Source organism: Zosterops lateralis (genome assembly GCF_965231275.1).
Source record: "Zosterops lateralis genome assembly, chromosome: 12".
NCBI classification, from domain to species: Eukaryota; Metazoa; Chordata; class Aves; order Passeriformes; family Zosteropidae; genus Zosterops; species Zosterops lateralis.
Genome location: NC_139772.1, coordinates 9,479,815 through 9,495,184, shown reverse-complemented (window position 1 = coordinate 9,495,184; position 15,370 = coordinate 9,479,815). Strand labels below are relative to the sequence as shown.

At 39.1% G+C, this 15,370-nt stretch overlaps 1 protein-coding gene across 2 annotated transcripts in view; it reads left to right on the top strand.

Annotated features, from left to right (window-relative positions):
* TOX3 (TOX high mobility group box family member 3) overlaps nt 1-14,438 on the top strand; it is a 75,613-nt gene extending 61,175 nt beyond the window's left edge. For both annotated transcript variants that reach the window (XM_083869864.1, XM_083869863.1), the window contains exons 4-7: nt 7,983-8,252; nt 9,541-9,768; nt 11,083-11,163; nt 12,585-14,438. In XM_083869864.1, coding sequence (XP_083725990.1) covers nt 7,983-8,252; nt 9,541-9,768; nt 11,083-11,163; nt 12,585-13,325 — 1,320 coding nt within the window. In that variant the 3' untranslated portion in view covers nt 13,326-14,438. The remainder of the gene's footprint in view (nt 1-7,982; nt 8,253-9,540; nt 9,769-11,082; nt 11,164-12,584) is intronic.
* Nucleotides 14,439-15,370: the final 932 nt, after the last annotated feature.

Sequence of the window (15,370 nt, the reverse complement as noted above, 5' to 3'; positions counted from 1 at the left end):
TCTGGGAAAAGAGACTGTGACTATTTTATAATAATAGTACCTAAATCAAGATCCATCAGCTCCAGAAAATATTGTGAGGTGCCCTATGAATCTGGGGGAAAGGATATAGCTCACTGGGAAAGCTGTCAGGAACTGGAGCGGAAGCTCTCTGATATTCCTAAGAACTGAGCTCAGAAGGAACTCAAACGTATATGGCTGTGGACACCAACTGTGCGTTAAGCCTAGGCCATGGCTTTAAGCTATTCTGCCTCCTGAGTTTAAACTCTCAAATCAGGTGCTGTTTTCATAAGCCAGCTGAATGAGGCAGCTGCTGCAGCTGGTCTGGATGTGCTGTACCTGGCCAAAGGCTTAGTTGGGTCCAGTCATCCGTGCTCGTGGCTAATTTGAAAACTTCCTTTGAAATTCCTGCTATTCTCTGCTGTTACTACTCATGTTTCCCCTTGGACAGCTTACCCAACACTCAACTTCCACTTCAAGTTTGCAAGTGTTGAAGAAATGTGAAATCTCTTTAGAGTGTTTAATTACTCTATATTGTCAGGTAGCTGGAAGAAAAACATACCTGGGTCTGGTAATACAAAACATTATGAGGCCTACTTTTCTGGTTTACTTTAGCAACCAATAACAAATAAACAAAGAAAACCTCATAGAAAAAAAAATCCCTCCAAAACCTAAAGAAAACATATCCCTGAACATAGCTACCAACACTTGTAGCAATTTTTAAACATGAAAACGCCATGTAACCTGAGTCTGTCCCTCTGCAATTCCTTGTTACCTTTCATAATGTTTGTTAGTTGTCATGCTCCCTCACACTCTCTCCCCACGTTCCTTTATTATGCACATTCCACTGCATAATAACAACCTTTGAAGTCTGCCTTTGATTTGGGAGCTCAAGCACCTGCGTTGTGGAGGTTGTAACAAAACTGCTAACAGCGTTTATCTGACATTCTGGGACTTAATTTCAACTATCCAGGATTTGTTTGCAATGTGTTGTCGCTGTTTGCATACAGCAGACCTAAGCTTGTACTGCTAATTTGGAGAGAAGCTCCCTATGCCAAGAGACTCATCAGATCAGAGCCCAGATCTGTGATCTGAGTCACACATGTATTGTGATCATGCTGTTGGGTGCCTTGTCCAAGAGGAGTGTGATTCAATATGCTTTAAAGTATGGTAGAAGCTTGGGAGGAAGAGAGTGGAGAGTCTGTTTTAAAGTGCCTCTACAAAATGGTGTAAAAATTAAATTATAAAGATGTTGATTAGGTGGTGCTAAAAGAGCAGCAGCAGCCACTGCAGGTGGGTGGAAGGCTGTGACCAGCCTGTCCTTGACTGCAAAAGCAGAAGGACTTGATAGCAATGAGGCAACCAAGAAGTGTGACCCCTTTGGCCTGGGTTGGGGATCATGTGAGGAATCTGTGGGCTCACAGGAAAGTAACTGGGTAAGAACAGAGTTCCCAGAGAGAAAACACTCCAGGAGACGTGGTGGGGCACCTCCACTAAGAATTTGAATTTGAATAAAGAATTGTAAGCATTTCAGAGAAAAATCTTTGTCCCTTAATTTGGTAGTTGTATGATTTTGACCTTGCTGTGAACTTTGTGTATTTCTTCACCACATAAGACAGTGTTTTGTTAGAGATTCACAGCTGAGCATGCTGTGGATGACTGGTTGCAGCAGAGGCCACAGCTCCAAGTTGCAGAGGTAGAGTGTCCTGGGAGCTGCAGTTGTGTTGGTGTGGCAGGTATCTGGGTGGTTGGCCCTGTCCCTGGAACCCTCCTGTTTGGAATGGCATCTCTGAGGTGGTGCTGCACTGCCTGGAGTCGCTGTGCTCCTGCTTCCTGACCCCTGAGTGTGCTTCTACAGGAGAGGTTTTCACTTGTGGTTTGCTGGTCTCACGTGGCACCTCCCACCCCTGTCATGGTGCAAAGAAAGGATCAATGGTATTTGCAGTGTGTACCTTAAACAAGTGCTTGGTGGTAAAAATTGTTGCAGAAAATCCCGGGTGCCTATGCACAAACCACAAAGGAGCAAAATTTCAGGCCTGGGGTAGGCAGGAACAAAACTGATACTTTGTACTGCCAGGTTCTATTATATATACACAGTGTATTATGCAGTATGTTATATAACAAGTCTGTGCAAGCTCAAGAAGTGGTGCCACAAATGAGTGACTTGATTTTGAGAATACCTGTCTTGTATGACCCCCCATAGTAGCCCCCAATGACCCCCAACATAAGTTGCTCTGTTTTAAGGAACAAATCAATGGGCCCTCATGTTCATTGTTTTTGGGTTTTGTTTTTGTTTGTTTTTTTTCCTTTTCATGTCTCTTCTGTGGTTTATGTGTGAACAGAAGAGAGTAGAGGGACTGGATGGACACACAGACCAAAAAATGGCATGTTCTTCATGTTATTCAGGCAATAGAATGTGTGTGAACCTCTTGTCACCAACCTATCTCTTAGATCCAGATGAAGACATAATTTTCTTTTTTACTAATTGACATGTACTGTTTCTTGTACACTTTTTTTGGGAATCAAATTAGGTAGGGTTTTCTTTTCTACAGAGACATGAAGTGGAACATGGGAGTTTTTCACTGCCAGAGAAAGCTGCTGCTTGTAGGATCTCCTGATAACTGCAGTTTGACAGCTCTATTAGTGATGATGGTGTGTGTGGAGGGGAGAGGAAGGACACTTCTTCAGTGGTGGCAGTACCAAGTGCAACTGTTTTGTATTCTATTAAGTAAGGATTTAATCTCTGACAGAGAAAAGCATCCTGTTAGTTTGATTTGTTTTGATTGGCAGTGAAGTCCAATCCTGTAAAAATTTAGATTAATGGATTCTTTTATCTATGCTTTACTTGTGGAGAAAAAGAATATTGAGGATTTCTTCTAGAGATATGCTGACTTGACTAAAAGTGAAGAGAGTAATTTACAGTCAGGGACAACCGAGGATTTCACTCTTTACATTGCAGTGCATTTGCTTCAACTTAAATACATCCTTTAAAATATTGCATCAGCTTATGTTACATTGACAGTGATGAATTCCTCAGGCAATAGAATATATAATAGTTTAAGTCAACTTCTGAAACCAGGGCACAGTGAACATAACCATAAATGCTGGGTTTTGCTTAGTTATTCCTTAGTTATTTTGGTTGGCAGATTTCTCAATTCCCTTAAACTATCTCATGCAGCCTGGGGTGAGATCCCAGCCCTGCATCCTCCTGCAGGCACTTCCATGGGGCACTTCCATCAGTCCTTACATGACCAGAACTTCACTGGAGGTATTGCATATTTAAATGATGGAAGGCTGTAGACATTGATTTTAATCAAGACTGCAGTATTGCTCAAAAACGTTCTGAAAAGTAATTTCCTAGTTATATTTTTAAATGTCTTGTAGAATGTTCCCAGAGATTAAAATTATATCAGGGTAGGAATTCGGGATAGAATTACTGTATGGAAATGATTCTTAAAATGCAGGGTAAGTAAGTGGAAATTAGGACATCTCTCAATGTAATGGCTGGATGCATTTATCTGTCAAAATAAATACTAACTCTATTACAAGCTATACTAAGTACTGGATGCTTAATGAGTTGCTAACAGAAGAGGAAACTATCTTTTAATAATATAATTTTTTTACTTAGTACTCCATGATACATTGAAAAAGACCTTTGATAAAACTCTATAAATTAATGTGTGGGAGTTTAAACATTCCTTTCTTTTTTTTTTTTTTTCCTTTTCTTTTTTTAAAGACTCCTTACTCCATTCTTTACTTTTCAGTGTCTGTTGATGCATTGATATTTGAGAACTTGTCCTTTTACAAATCAGTGTAAAATAAGCTATATATTTGTCATAGGCTGTGAGACGTGTCCTTTAGCAATAGGACTAAATATGACTTTTATGGCATGACTGTCTAAAGTGAGTAGAATTGTTGAGAGTAGGATAGTTTGATGAACAGATATCTTTGTGGTTCCTTTGATGAGGCCTCCTATGAATCAAATGCTGAATGTCTTTATAATGTGTGCAACAGGGTGGTGACAGCTGTGTAAGAGAGTGTGTCTACACAGTCACTACAAAGTTGTTTTGAGAAGGGAAAAACAATTTGGACTATATTTTGCCTGTTTTAAATCCGAGTGTATCATTAGAATCATAGAAGGGTAAAATTATTTGGGTTGGAAGGGACCTCAAAGATCATCTCATTCCAACCCCCCTGCTGTGGGCAGGAAACTTTCCTCTAGACCAGGTTGCTCAGGGCTCCATCCTGCCTGGCCTTGAGCTTCTCTGTCCAAGGCTACATCACCCTCACATCAAAGAATTGCTCTCTAATCCCTTATCCAACCCCCCTTGCTCTGTTTAGAGCTGTTCCCCTGTCACTGAGGAGCCCAGAGAGGTGGCCAATGTTCCCCTCAATAAATGTCTCTGTTCCTGAGGGGTTTGTAGCACTCAGGTAGGATGACAACAGATTGATCTGAGTCAAAGCCATTTCAGTCTGCAGAGGAATTAGACAAGTTATTTCTCTTTTGGTTTTGGTTTCACACATTATGTCCTTGTTTGATTGTCATGCTGAGTAAACCAGTGCCTGAGCTTTGCTTGGCTTAATATCTCCAGGTTTTGCCTAACTTCAATCTAAGGCTGTAAAGCAGATCAGGTTCAATCAAAACTTGATACTGTCTGCTTGAGAATTTAATGATTTTTTTTTGTCAGAACTAATCACTTGTTTTTGCTTAATGTTACAAAAAACTTGAATGCTTTAAATACTCGTGTATGATATTTACTTCAGGTTAAGTTTATGTAAAAGAGCTTGTGATATTCTCTAAAATTCTCTCAGTATTCTCAGTGGATTATTTTGGGGTATGTGAGCTTTTCAATTTTCATATAGTAAAGTAATTAGGATGTCATGGGGGTGCTTCAGTGCACTCATATTTCCATGTGTGCTTCTGATCCAGGATGATTTTCCTTGTTAAACATTTCTTTGATAAACATCTCAAGCATAATGAAATGCTACTGATCCTTTCAGTTTGGTATTGGCCTTTGATAGTATCAGGGAAAAAAATAAGAGTAATGATAATTGATGGAAATTTTGTTTTCTTGATTTACTTTCCTTCTTAGAAGACTTCTGTTTGCTCGGGAGCTATAGAAAAATGCCATGAACTTTAATATTGCTATGAACTAGCCTCCTTGCCTTCTTTCCAAACCACTGTGCACACATTAAAAATGCTTTATACTTCTTTGTATGAAAGCTGTTGTATATGTACCATAGGTTGTTCAGGCCCACAGCACTGTACCACAAAGCAAAAAATTAAAATCTTGTTCCTTTCTTTTTAAAATTTTGATCAGCCATATAACTTAAACTGAGAAATATATTGTTTGTCGTTTTCATATGCACATATAATATGAATAATAAGGGATTGGATATTACACGAAACATTTTCTTTCATATGGTAAATCTTATCAGTTTAGTTCTAAATGGTCAGTTACAAAATATGTTGTTGCCATTCCTAGATTTTACTGAAGCTCTTAAGATTGAAAAAAAAAGCTAAAGAAATCAGGAAAAGATGCAGAAAAGAAAAACTGAAATTAAGTAAGTGGATGCAGAAAATCCACACAAGCATCAAATAGTATCAGAAAAAGGGACAGTTAAGAATTCATGGGCTTGTGTATAAAATTAGATTCTGGGTCAGTGCAAGTCAAGAGAATTTAGTCTCAATAAAATCATAGATGCAACCGAAATGACAAGACTTGGAGTAAATGGTTTGTAACTCATGTCATCACATTTTGTTGCCTCAGTGTAAGGGCCAGAAAGGCCTGTATTGTGTAGCAATAAAGGGAGAACAAAAGCAAGGCTTTTAGGGATAGAACACCTCCAAGTCTGTGCAATAATGAAGAAAGTTAGTTTTTATGAGAGAAGGTTATTCTGATGATCTTCAGCTTTGTTGAAAAAATTCAGCAGGTTTTTTTTTTTTCATGCAATAAAGTAATGTCTGTAAGCTAAAATGATTGGAGTAATAGGCAGAGAGTGATATCGTTTCACAAAAGACTTTGAATGACTTCCAGATGCCACTGCCAATACAAGTCACAATCAAAATGACCCTGTAGTTAACAGCAGTAAATTTTCACAGAAAGGTGCCCTGAAGCAAATGGATATTTCAGCCAATAAGTCTGATGTTTCGATCTTTCTGTATCAAGTGCTCCACTTTTGGCACACACACTCATCTCTAAGGAACTACAGTCCTTTACTGAAAATATTAAAAGCGTTTAAGAAGTAGGAAAAGCAGTCTGGTAGGGTATGGATTATGAGCCATGTTGGCAATGGCTGGGGAAGCATGGGGAAAATGAGGGTGAGCTCTGGTGCACAGGATCTGGATTGTGAGCTTGTGAGGTTAACTTGATCCATGCTGGACCCAGCTACACCTCCACGGGTACTTTTATGCTAAAGAAGTGTTGGGAATGCTTCTACAAGAAGGTTTTGTTTTTACTGTGTAGGCTTCAGCAGAAAGAGACACGAATGTCAAATTCACAATTCATATGATTTACTGCTGTAGGGAAGTGGTGAGCTGCAGTATTTGTGTATAAAGATACATGAGGCAGGGTGTGCATCTTCTCTATCACATGTGTTGCTTCTTTGTATGGCCACCCTTGTCCCAGCCAAGGAAAGGCTTCCAGGAGCATAGAACCACTGCCTCTGTTGAGGGTAGAGTTAGACAAAGTAAGGCAAAGTCATTTGGGCTAAACTTCTACCTCCATGCTGGCACAGATTTTTGAAAACTGGTTTGTACTTATCCCTACTTAATAAGAGAGCACCAGGAAGGTCAAACCCTGTTGTGGAAGTCCAGTGGGCTCCCACAATTGCTGTTTTGTTCTGTGTCATTTCATTAAGGATCATTGCACCTGCTACTAATTGCTATGTGGCTTATTAATAATGAAAGAGTTTTCAAAATCTAATTTATTTCTCATGTTTCTGGCTGTTCAAACAATGACTGTAGATTAATCAGGTTGCTGAATCAATTTGTGAGCTATTTATTCTCTTATTAACTTTTTAAAAAATCTCCTTTTCTGTTTACATGTTCCTTCATTGTGTATTGATCTGTGTGTGGTCAAAAAAAAAAAAAAAAAAAAAAAGTTTTCATAGGCAGATTGCAGCTGACTTTACCTTCAGGGTCTTGCTTCGTTTTATTTACAAATGTGGTAAATGTTGTGCAGATGTAGGAGACACAGTTTGTGCCCTCAAGAAACAATGGAAACCAAACCATGCAAGCACTTGTGTTTCTGAGACGTGGAGTACAAGAAAAATAAAGTCAGTGATTTGTACATCGATTGCTACTTCCACACGTTTGATTGTTGGATTAAAGATAGAAATGTGCAGTTTTATGTGGTACTTGCCAACAGGGATCTTTAGGAGTGTTTAGGATTACTGGACTGGTTCTCCAGCCTGCTGCAGTGAATGCACTCCAGCCCTGGCAGGGCAGTGTTCTGTGTTTAAAACAGCTTTTAAATCCCACTCAGACAGGGCTGGTTTATTTCTACTGCTGGTACTTGTAATGACCAAGAATTATTGAAAATCAGTAAAAGAAGATGCTTTTTTCTCTCTCTCTCTCTATATATATATTTCCTCATCCCACCACAATTTTGTTTACTTTGTGACAACAGTTTGTGTCTCCTCATTTGCAATGTTTTCCTGAATCCTCAGTCATCCTTGTTTCCCTATTGTTTAGGTGGGTATTTTTCACTACATCAAGAGAAGAAATGTTTAAAAATAGAGAAATGCAATTCTTAGTCAAAAAACCAAAACAACCAGCCCCAGCTGGAGGAAAAGTGAAGTCTGGGGCAGTTATAATAACTGTTTCTGCACTTAATTTATTTAATGTACATTTAATTCATTAAAAAGAAAGGAAGCAAATGGCATGTTGACAGTGTTGGTTCTGTAAGCTTGTGAAAATAACTTCACCTGATACTGCTGTATGGTAACTGCTAAGGTCTAAACAACATTTCCATCTCTTTTAGGATCAGAGTCACACACAAGTGTCCCAGTACCGCCAGGATCACTCTCTGATTATGAGATCTATTGTCCATATGACTGATGCTGCTCATTCGGGAATTATGCCTCCGTCTCAGCTCACCACCATTAACCAGTCTCAGCTGAGTGCGCAGCTGGGGCTAAATTTAGGAGGCACTAATTTGCCACACACTTCTCCCTCCCCTCCTGCAAGTAAATCAGCCACTCCTTCCCCATCTAGCTCTATCAATGAAGAGGATGCAGATGAATCAAACAGAGTAAGTTATTCCATGTGCTGCAGTGAGTGAGCTTCACACATCCACACTGTTTTCATGGCTGTGGCAGCATCAGCTCAGCTGAAATGTGGTCAAATACAAATGTTACAGTAAAGTGGAGTATGATTAATTTGTTGGTAGCCATCTTTAATTAGGAAGTTTCCATACTACCCCTATAATAATAAACTTAAGAATATATATATGTATATTTCTTTTGGTCTAATTTGGCTCAGGTTTTCAGATCTGTTGAATCTCTTCAGGCATCAGTTTTTGGGCAGTTTTGTCATCTTGATATTTTCTGGAGTCATGTAAAACAGATGTGTTTAAAGAGAAGTAAAATAAGCTTATTTCTAACTGAATTTTTAGTTAACTTATAGTTTCCTTTTAATAAATCTTTTAAAAAAGGAAAAATATTTACCAAATGAAGTACAAATGTTTTTATAGCAGTCTATGTAAAAGGCCTAGTTTAAGACTGTTCCATGAAAGGTTTTCTCATTAAGTTGATGGAAGTTATACATGTGGAAAGCTCATTGTACAGGATCCTCAAAATATCAAAGTAAATTACTATCATAGAGGTATATTTAGAGCCACTTGATCCCCTTGTTGCAATAATCTGTGCATAGCTCAACAGAAGAGGGCCCAGGGCACAAGGCACACACAGGGAGAGCTGCTGTAACCCTGAGTGTGCTGCTGGGAACAGAGGGGCTGTGGGTGGCTGCCCACGGCACCTGCCCTGCCCAGGGGGCACTGGGGGCCTGGGGGGCACAGCCAGTGCAACTGCAGGTGGAAGCAAACTGCTGAGTTGCTGCTGCTTTTTGCCTGAAGGGTGGGATTTCTAACCCCTGGCCCATGTTTGAGTTGCCAATCTAAGCCTGGGAATTGGGAAATGCCTCCAAGCTTTTGCCTTTTGAGTCTCAACTGCTGAGATTGTGTCTTAATGGAAAAACATAGATGGCCTCTTCAAAATATGCTAGGAACTAGATCTTAAATTTTTTTTAATACAAATCAGCATTAGTGTTGTTTTTCAGGTCAGGCTCGTAAGATGTGACTCTCAGAGTCATGTTTGAAATGAGTAGTAACTACTCATGCATTTAGTTCCAGTAGATCCAATGAGAGTACCCTAAAACTGAGTACTCTGGTAGAGAGAAGAGCCTGCACAACAAGACTCTCCCAAGTGTTGCCTACATAATAGCTTTATCCATATAATATTACAACTGATTGTCGATTTTTTGCAATCTATCTGACGTATTTCATGCATATATTGACTGTTCTTGTTCTTACCGTTTCTTAGGCTACGGGAGAAAAAAGAGCTGCCCCAGATTCTGGCAAGAAGCCCAAGACTCCAAAGAAGAAGAAAAAGAAAGACCCCAATGAGCCACAAAAACCAGTGTCAGCATATGCCCTTTTCTTCAGGGACACACAAGCTGCAATTAAAGGACAGAACCCAAATGCTACATTTGGAGATGTTTCAAAAATAGTGGCATCTATGTGGGACAGCTTAGGAGAAGAACAAAAACAGGTAAATTGGTGCAGGGTTGTCTCACCAGAAGTAATATAGTAATCCTTGTAAAAAAATCCTGCCTCTGCTCTGAGTGGACCACGGCACTTGCTGATGTAGAACTCTACCTCTGTAGAGCAACACTGAGTTTTGAACTTGCTGAAGACCTGGCATCTAAAAATTATTTCTTCGTAAGAGCCAACAGCTAGTGTTAAATGACTGTATTTTTCTTTAGATTTTAAAGGGCAGTTTGTAGAAGAGCTCAGGTTATAGTGTCCTAGAGTCCTCTTAAAACCATCTTTTGATGATTCCTATTTCAAAGCCCTTGTTTCCTATTAATAAGTTAGAAAAGAGGAAGGTGCAGCATATTTACCATTTCCTTTGATCTGCCTTATGAATTTGTTACAAAGCGTGTTGATTTCTAACCTTTGAAGCCAATCCTCTGAGTCTCATCACCGTGTTGTGTGTGAAATGCTATCTCCAGCTCCAACTTGGTACAGAGTGATGAGTTTTGTACATCCTTGAGGGTTGTTCTTCTTCCTACACATGGAACTGCTGCAAACAGATTGAAGTGGGTTAAAAAATACCCTTTGTTTGTCTGTTCCCAATAACAGTTAATAGAACCTTCCATGGGAGGACAGATTCCCAGATAGGGCACCTTTTGGCAAGAGATGAATGGTACTTGTTTCTGAAATACATTTAGGAACTTATAGTCTGATCTAACAGATGGGAATGAACATGATTTAAAGATTAATTTAAATTTACTGATGATTGAAAATAAGGATTTAGTAATTTTTGCCTAACTGTTCTTGTTTAAATCAATGGGATTCTCTCATTCTGGCTTTGGGGCAAGTCCAAGCTCTTTAATCCACCTTCTTTAAAGGGCTACAGATTTTTTTATCAGTAGTTCAAATATTTGCTTTGGAAAAAAATGCACAGGTGTATTTTGCTGTTCTAGACTACTGCTGATATATTTTGACATCTGAAATACTCAATGTTCTAACATCCCTGCTATTTGGAGTCAATAAAATACTGTTTTCTGGGGAAGGAAAGAGTGCATAGGTAGTCCTGTCAATCAGTTGGCAGCTCAGACTGATGTCAAATAGCAGGCTTTTGTTATTCCTGATAATCAACGTAAATTGTAGTGCAAGTAGACCTGAAAGCCTGTAACTACCTACAAGAATATTTAGAACTTTCAAGGAAGAAAAAGCACATCCAACAGTAGACTGTTTTCAGGTTCAGTCTGTTTTTTGTTTCTTTGCAAGTGATTTTGAGAGCATTGTGGCAAAACATCTTAATAGTTGAAGTTGGTGAAATTGTGGTCTCTTTTAATAGGTATATAAAAGAAAAACCGAAGCTGCCAAAAAAGAATACCTAAAGGCACTGGCTGCCTACAGAGCAAGCCTTGTTTCTAAGGTAAGCCTAATAATGCCTTCAATGTAATGCAAATAAGCTTTTACCAATGATATTGAAATATCTGGGGCAAGGGGGGGAATGTTATGCACAATAGAATAGAATCCTAGGATTTCTCTAATACAGCTCTACAAGATGTTGTGCTGCTGCTTGAACCCTGCTTAGTGTCTGCAAAAATAATTTCATCTCTCTACTGGCATACTAATGATTACCAGAAAACATCTTTGTAATTGTACATCTTTCTTGAGCTGCTGAGGCAAAGCAATGCACTTCACCACACAAATAAAATTCAGTCATGAAAAATATACTGACCTTTTGACATTAATATTTGCAAGCTGTTTGCAGAGGTTTGTTTTTCCTCAATTGCTGCTTCTCAAAGGACAGGCTTGCTTTGTGTGGAGTTGGAGAGCAGTTGTTGTGTGACAAAGCTTAAGTATTCTTGCAGGTGAGGGGAAAGAAATGTGTAGTGGCTCTGAATTTGGAGAGTACTAAAAAATGCACTAGCTGGCAGTGAGCCACATGGAGTATTTTAGTGGATCCTGAGTTAAAATAAAACCTGTGAGGAAAACAAAGCTCTGCTGTCTTACTTGAGAACCTACCTTTCTAGATGGCAGCACTATGCAGGTTGTAGTTCTGTCACATCTGAATGTCATAAATGGAAATGTGCTTATAGACATCTAAAATATGGGTAAAACATTCCCAAGGTGGTTATTTATCTAACAATATTTTATAAAGATCAACTACAAAAGTATATTGTATCACAAGAAAGCAAGAGAGGGTGATGATGTCTTAACTCCTGGGAATATTTATTTGAATGTACAACTGCAGAGCATTAGTAAATCATATGGAAAGTTGCTGTGTAATTTAGTTAATGATTAAAAATACAACATCAGGAATTATACATATGCTTTGAAAGCTGGAAGATTTCTTCTTTTTCATGTGAGCTGGTTGCTGGTGGTAGGGCGGGGATAGGCAATTTATTACATTCTCAGGTAAATGTCTAAAGAGTCAGTTAATTTAATTGCTTGTTGGTTGATAACTCATGGGGTGGGGAGTGTGTGCTGCTGACTCCCAAAGATCAGGGTGTTTTTAGAAGCATCTAAATATATTGGGCCTGTTCTAGCTCTTTCAGAAACAAAATGTATGTGACATCTGTGACTTTCTGGTATTGATCAAGGGCACAAGTTAGTTTTTGTTCAAGTAAGACCTGGAGGTACCATATAGGGAAGCAGATAAAGAGATGATACAATGTGTTGGTGATCAGTGATTGTTTTCAGACTGCAGATTGATTTTTTTTTTTTTTTTTTTCTGATAGAAAGCAAAACATGGCAAAGGTCTCTGAGTAGCTGTTACTTTTATTACCATGTAAACAGTAACAATGTTTTTTCCGTTGAAAAGACAATTAATTTCTCTTCCAAACACAGGCTGCTGCAGAATCTGCTGAGGCCCAGACAATTCGCTCTGTTCAGCAAACACTGGCATCCACAAATTTGTCTTCCTCTCTTATTCTGAATAGTTCCCTTTCTCAACACGGGACGGTCTCGGCATCTCCCCAAACTCTCCAGCAGCCCCTTTCCAGAGCAATTGCTCCAAAACCCTTGACCATGAGGCTGCCAATGAACCAGATTGTGGCTTCTGTTACCATTGCCCCCAACATGCCGACAAACATTGCAGCTCCATTGATAAGCTCCATGGGCACCAGCATGGTGCCAACGCCCTCCTCGTCTCAAGTCAGCCCCTCCATGCAAAGCCAGCAGCACCAGATGCAGCAGCTCCAGCAGCAACAGATGCAGCAGATGCAACAGCAGCAGCTACATCAGCATCAAATGCATCAGCAAATACAACAACAAATGCAGCAGCAGCATTTTCAGCACCACATGCAGCAACATTTGCAGCAGCAGCAGCAGCATCTTCAGCAGCAGATTAATCAACAGCAAATGCAACAGCAACTGCAGCACATACAGCTTCAGCAGATGCAGCAGCAGCAAATGCAGCATATGCAACACCAGTCACAGCCTTCTCCTCAGCAGCATTCTCCAGGAGCCCCGCAGATCACTTCTCCCATCCCTGCCATTGGGAGCCCTCAGCCAGCACCTCAGCAGCACCAGTCACAAATACAATCTCAGACACAGACTCAAGTATTGTCGCAGGTCAGTATTTTCTGAAGATGAATGATCTTGCAACATGGCTTTGTGTCGGTGGAGGGGGTAGGGGTAAACCATATTTGGCTGAAAACTGTAAATTGTTGATGGTAGTTATGCAGGGATGCATAACAGATCAAATGATCCTCTAAAGTGTCTATTAGATAGGCAATAAAGAACTACAATGTAGCTGTGTATCATCTTTTAGCTGACTATAAATCATTTTGTTTAAAAGAAAAAATGCTGTTCTCTTTTTCATGTGATGCCTTTTTAATTTATTTAAGCTTTACCTACAATATGTGAATCAACTGGCCTAATAAATACCTGGACCTTATGACTGCAAAATGGCCTTTCAGAGTTATACGCTATAACCCTTCTTTCTCTAAACGTGAATAATGCACTTCAAGGCAGTATGAACTCATGAAGCCCTTAAAGCACAGTTGTAACTACCTGTAAAATTATGATTGGATTACATACAATCATACTTGTATTACATGAGTTAGTTGATGGCATTTTTTGTCATGAAAAATTAGAGTAAATCACAGATTTTTGCCAAAGCTCTTATTTTTTTTTTTTTTTCTCTCCTAAATGTCTTCAGAAAAGCAAATACAAGTAACTGGACTTAAATGTTTGATCCAACTTTTCACTTCATTTCTCCAAATAAACCTGCCATAGTTCTTAAGAAAATATATATTGACATTTACCCTCTTACGTTAATTCCAATTACAGAACAAATGTGAATATTATATTCTGTGTCGAAGTGATGAGTTTCAGATTTAATACACTGTATTTTTAAAAGGGAAATGCACTTAAATAAAACTGTTATTACAGAAAGCTAAGATGAGAAATGCAAGTTATTAATACATTGTAAAACCAGTAGAATATTTAAATGAAACTCCACAACTGAATAATCAATGTAAATATTTTCTTTAAAAGTTGTAAGTTTTCATATCATGTGTTGTAAAGTTTTCATAAATGAGGCTTTAATGTAAACACTGGTAACATGAATTATTAATTGCTACATTGCTTATTGTGTTTTTATGCTGTTTTATACTTTTTTATGAGTTATGATAGCAGCAATTAAGTTGTTTGTATTTTGCTTATCTAAAATAAATGCTTTTATCTTGCTATAGAATAAACACATTTCAGTAAAACTGATGAGCTGTAAGTCTTTGATAGAGAAACCAGAAATGTTTCCATCTGCAAATGCTTTCTTGGACTTTTTTTAGCACCTTTGGATTTTTATAAAACATTCTGGATGAGCAGGTACCAATGGAAAGGGAGCAAACACATGGCTCATGTAGCCTCTTGTTCCCAAGGTGCTCTGTTGAAGAGTTGTGGGCAACTTCTCTGTGGCTTCAGAGAGGGAAAGCAAGTGGTGGAGTCACAGAACAGTCATGGTGCCCTGTGCTGAGGCTCTGCAGGAACAGGGAAGTGACCCTATCTCTCTGCAGTCATGTTAGGAATGCAGATCAGCACAAACTCTGGATTTCTTTGTATCTGAGAGTTTCAGATGTAAATGCAGATGCTGCATTCCCTCTGTAAACCTCCAGCTCTTTTCTTGGGCTGGTCCTGAGCTGTCTGACTTTTATTTTCTTGTTAAGGTAGAACGTGATGGAGCGGGGAGGATGGAGGGGGTAGGTCTTGGAAACATGAACATCCTGTGTGTTTTCAGGTTATTAGTGCTGTTCATATATTTTGCTCTGAACAGAAAGGAGAGAGCCTTTATTTTCTTGTTTCCCTTCTTTGCTTGCAGTGTCTGTGCTGTGAGTGCAGTCTGACCACTATCCCCAGTTGTCTGGCATGATTAATTACAGCATCTGTCCTGTCAGAAGCTATAATGAAGAGGTCTTGATAAAAATTGCAAATTACCACTGGCAACAATCTTAAACTGCTTATGATAAAATGAAAATTAAAAACAGCAAGTGTCAAGCCTGAGCAGAATCCTAATCCTGTTTGAGGCGCGGCTACCATGCTTAGACCACAACCCAAAAATAATGAAATAGAGATCCCCAAAAAGTTGCAGCCAGACTTGAGGGAAGAGGTACTGTACCATGTGAGTTTCTTCA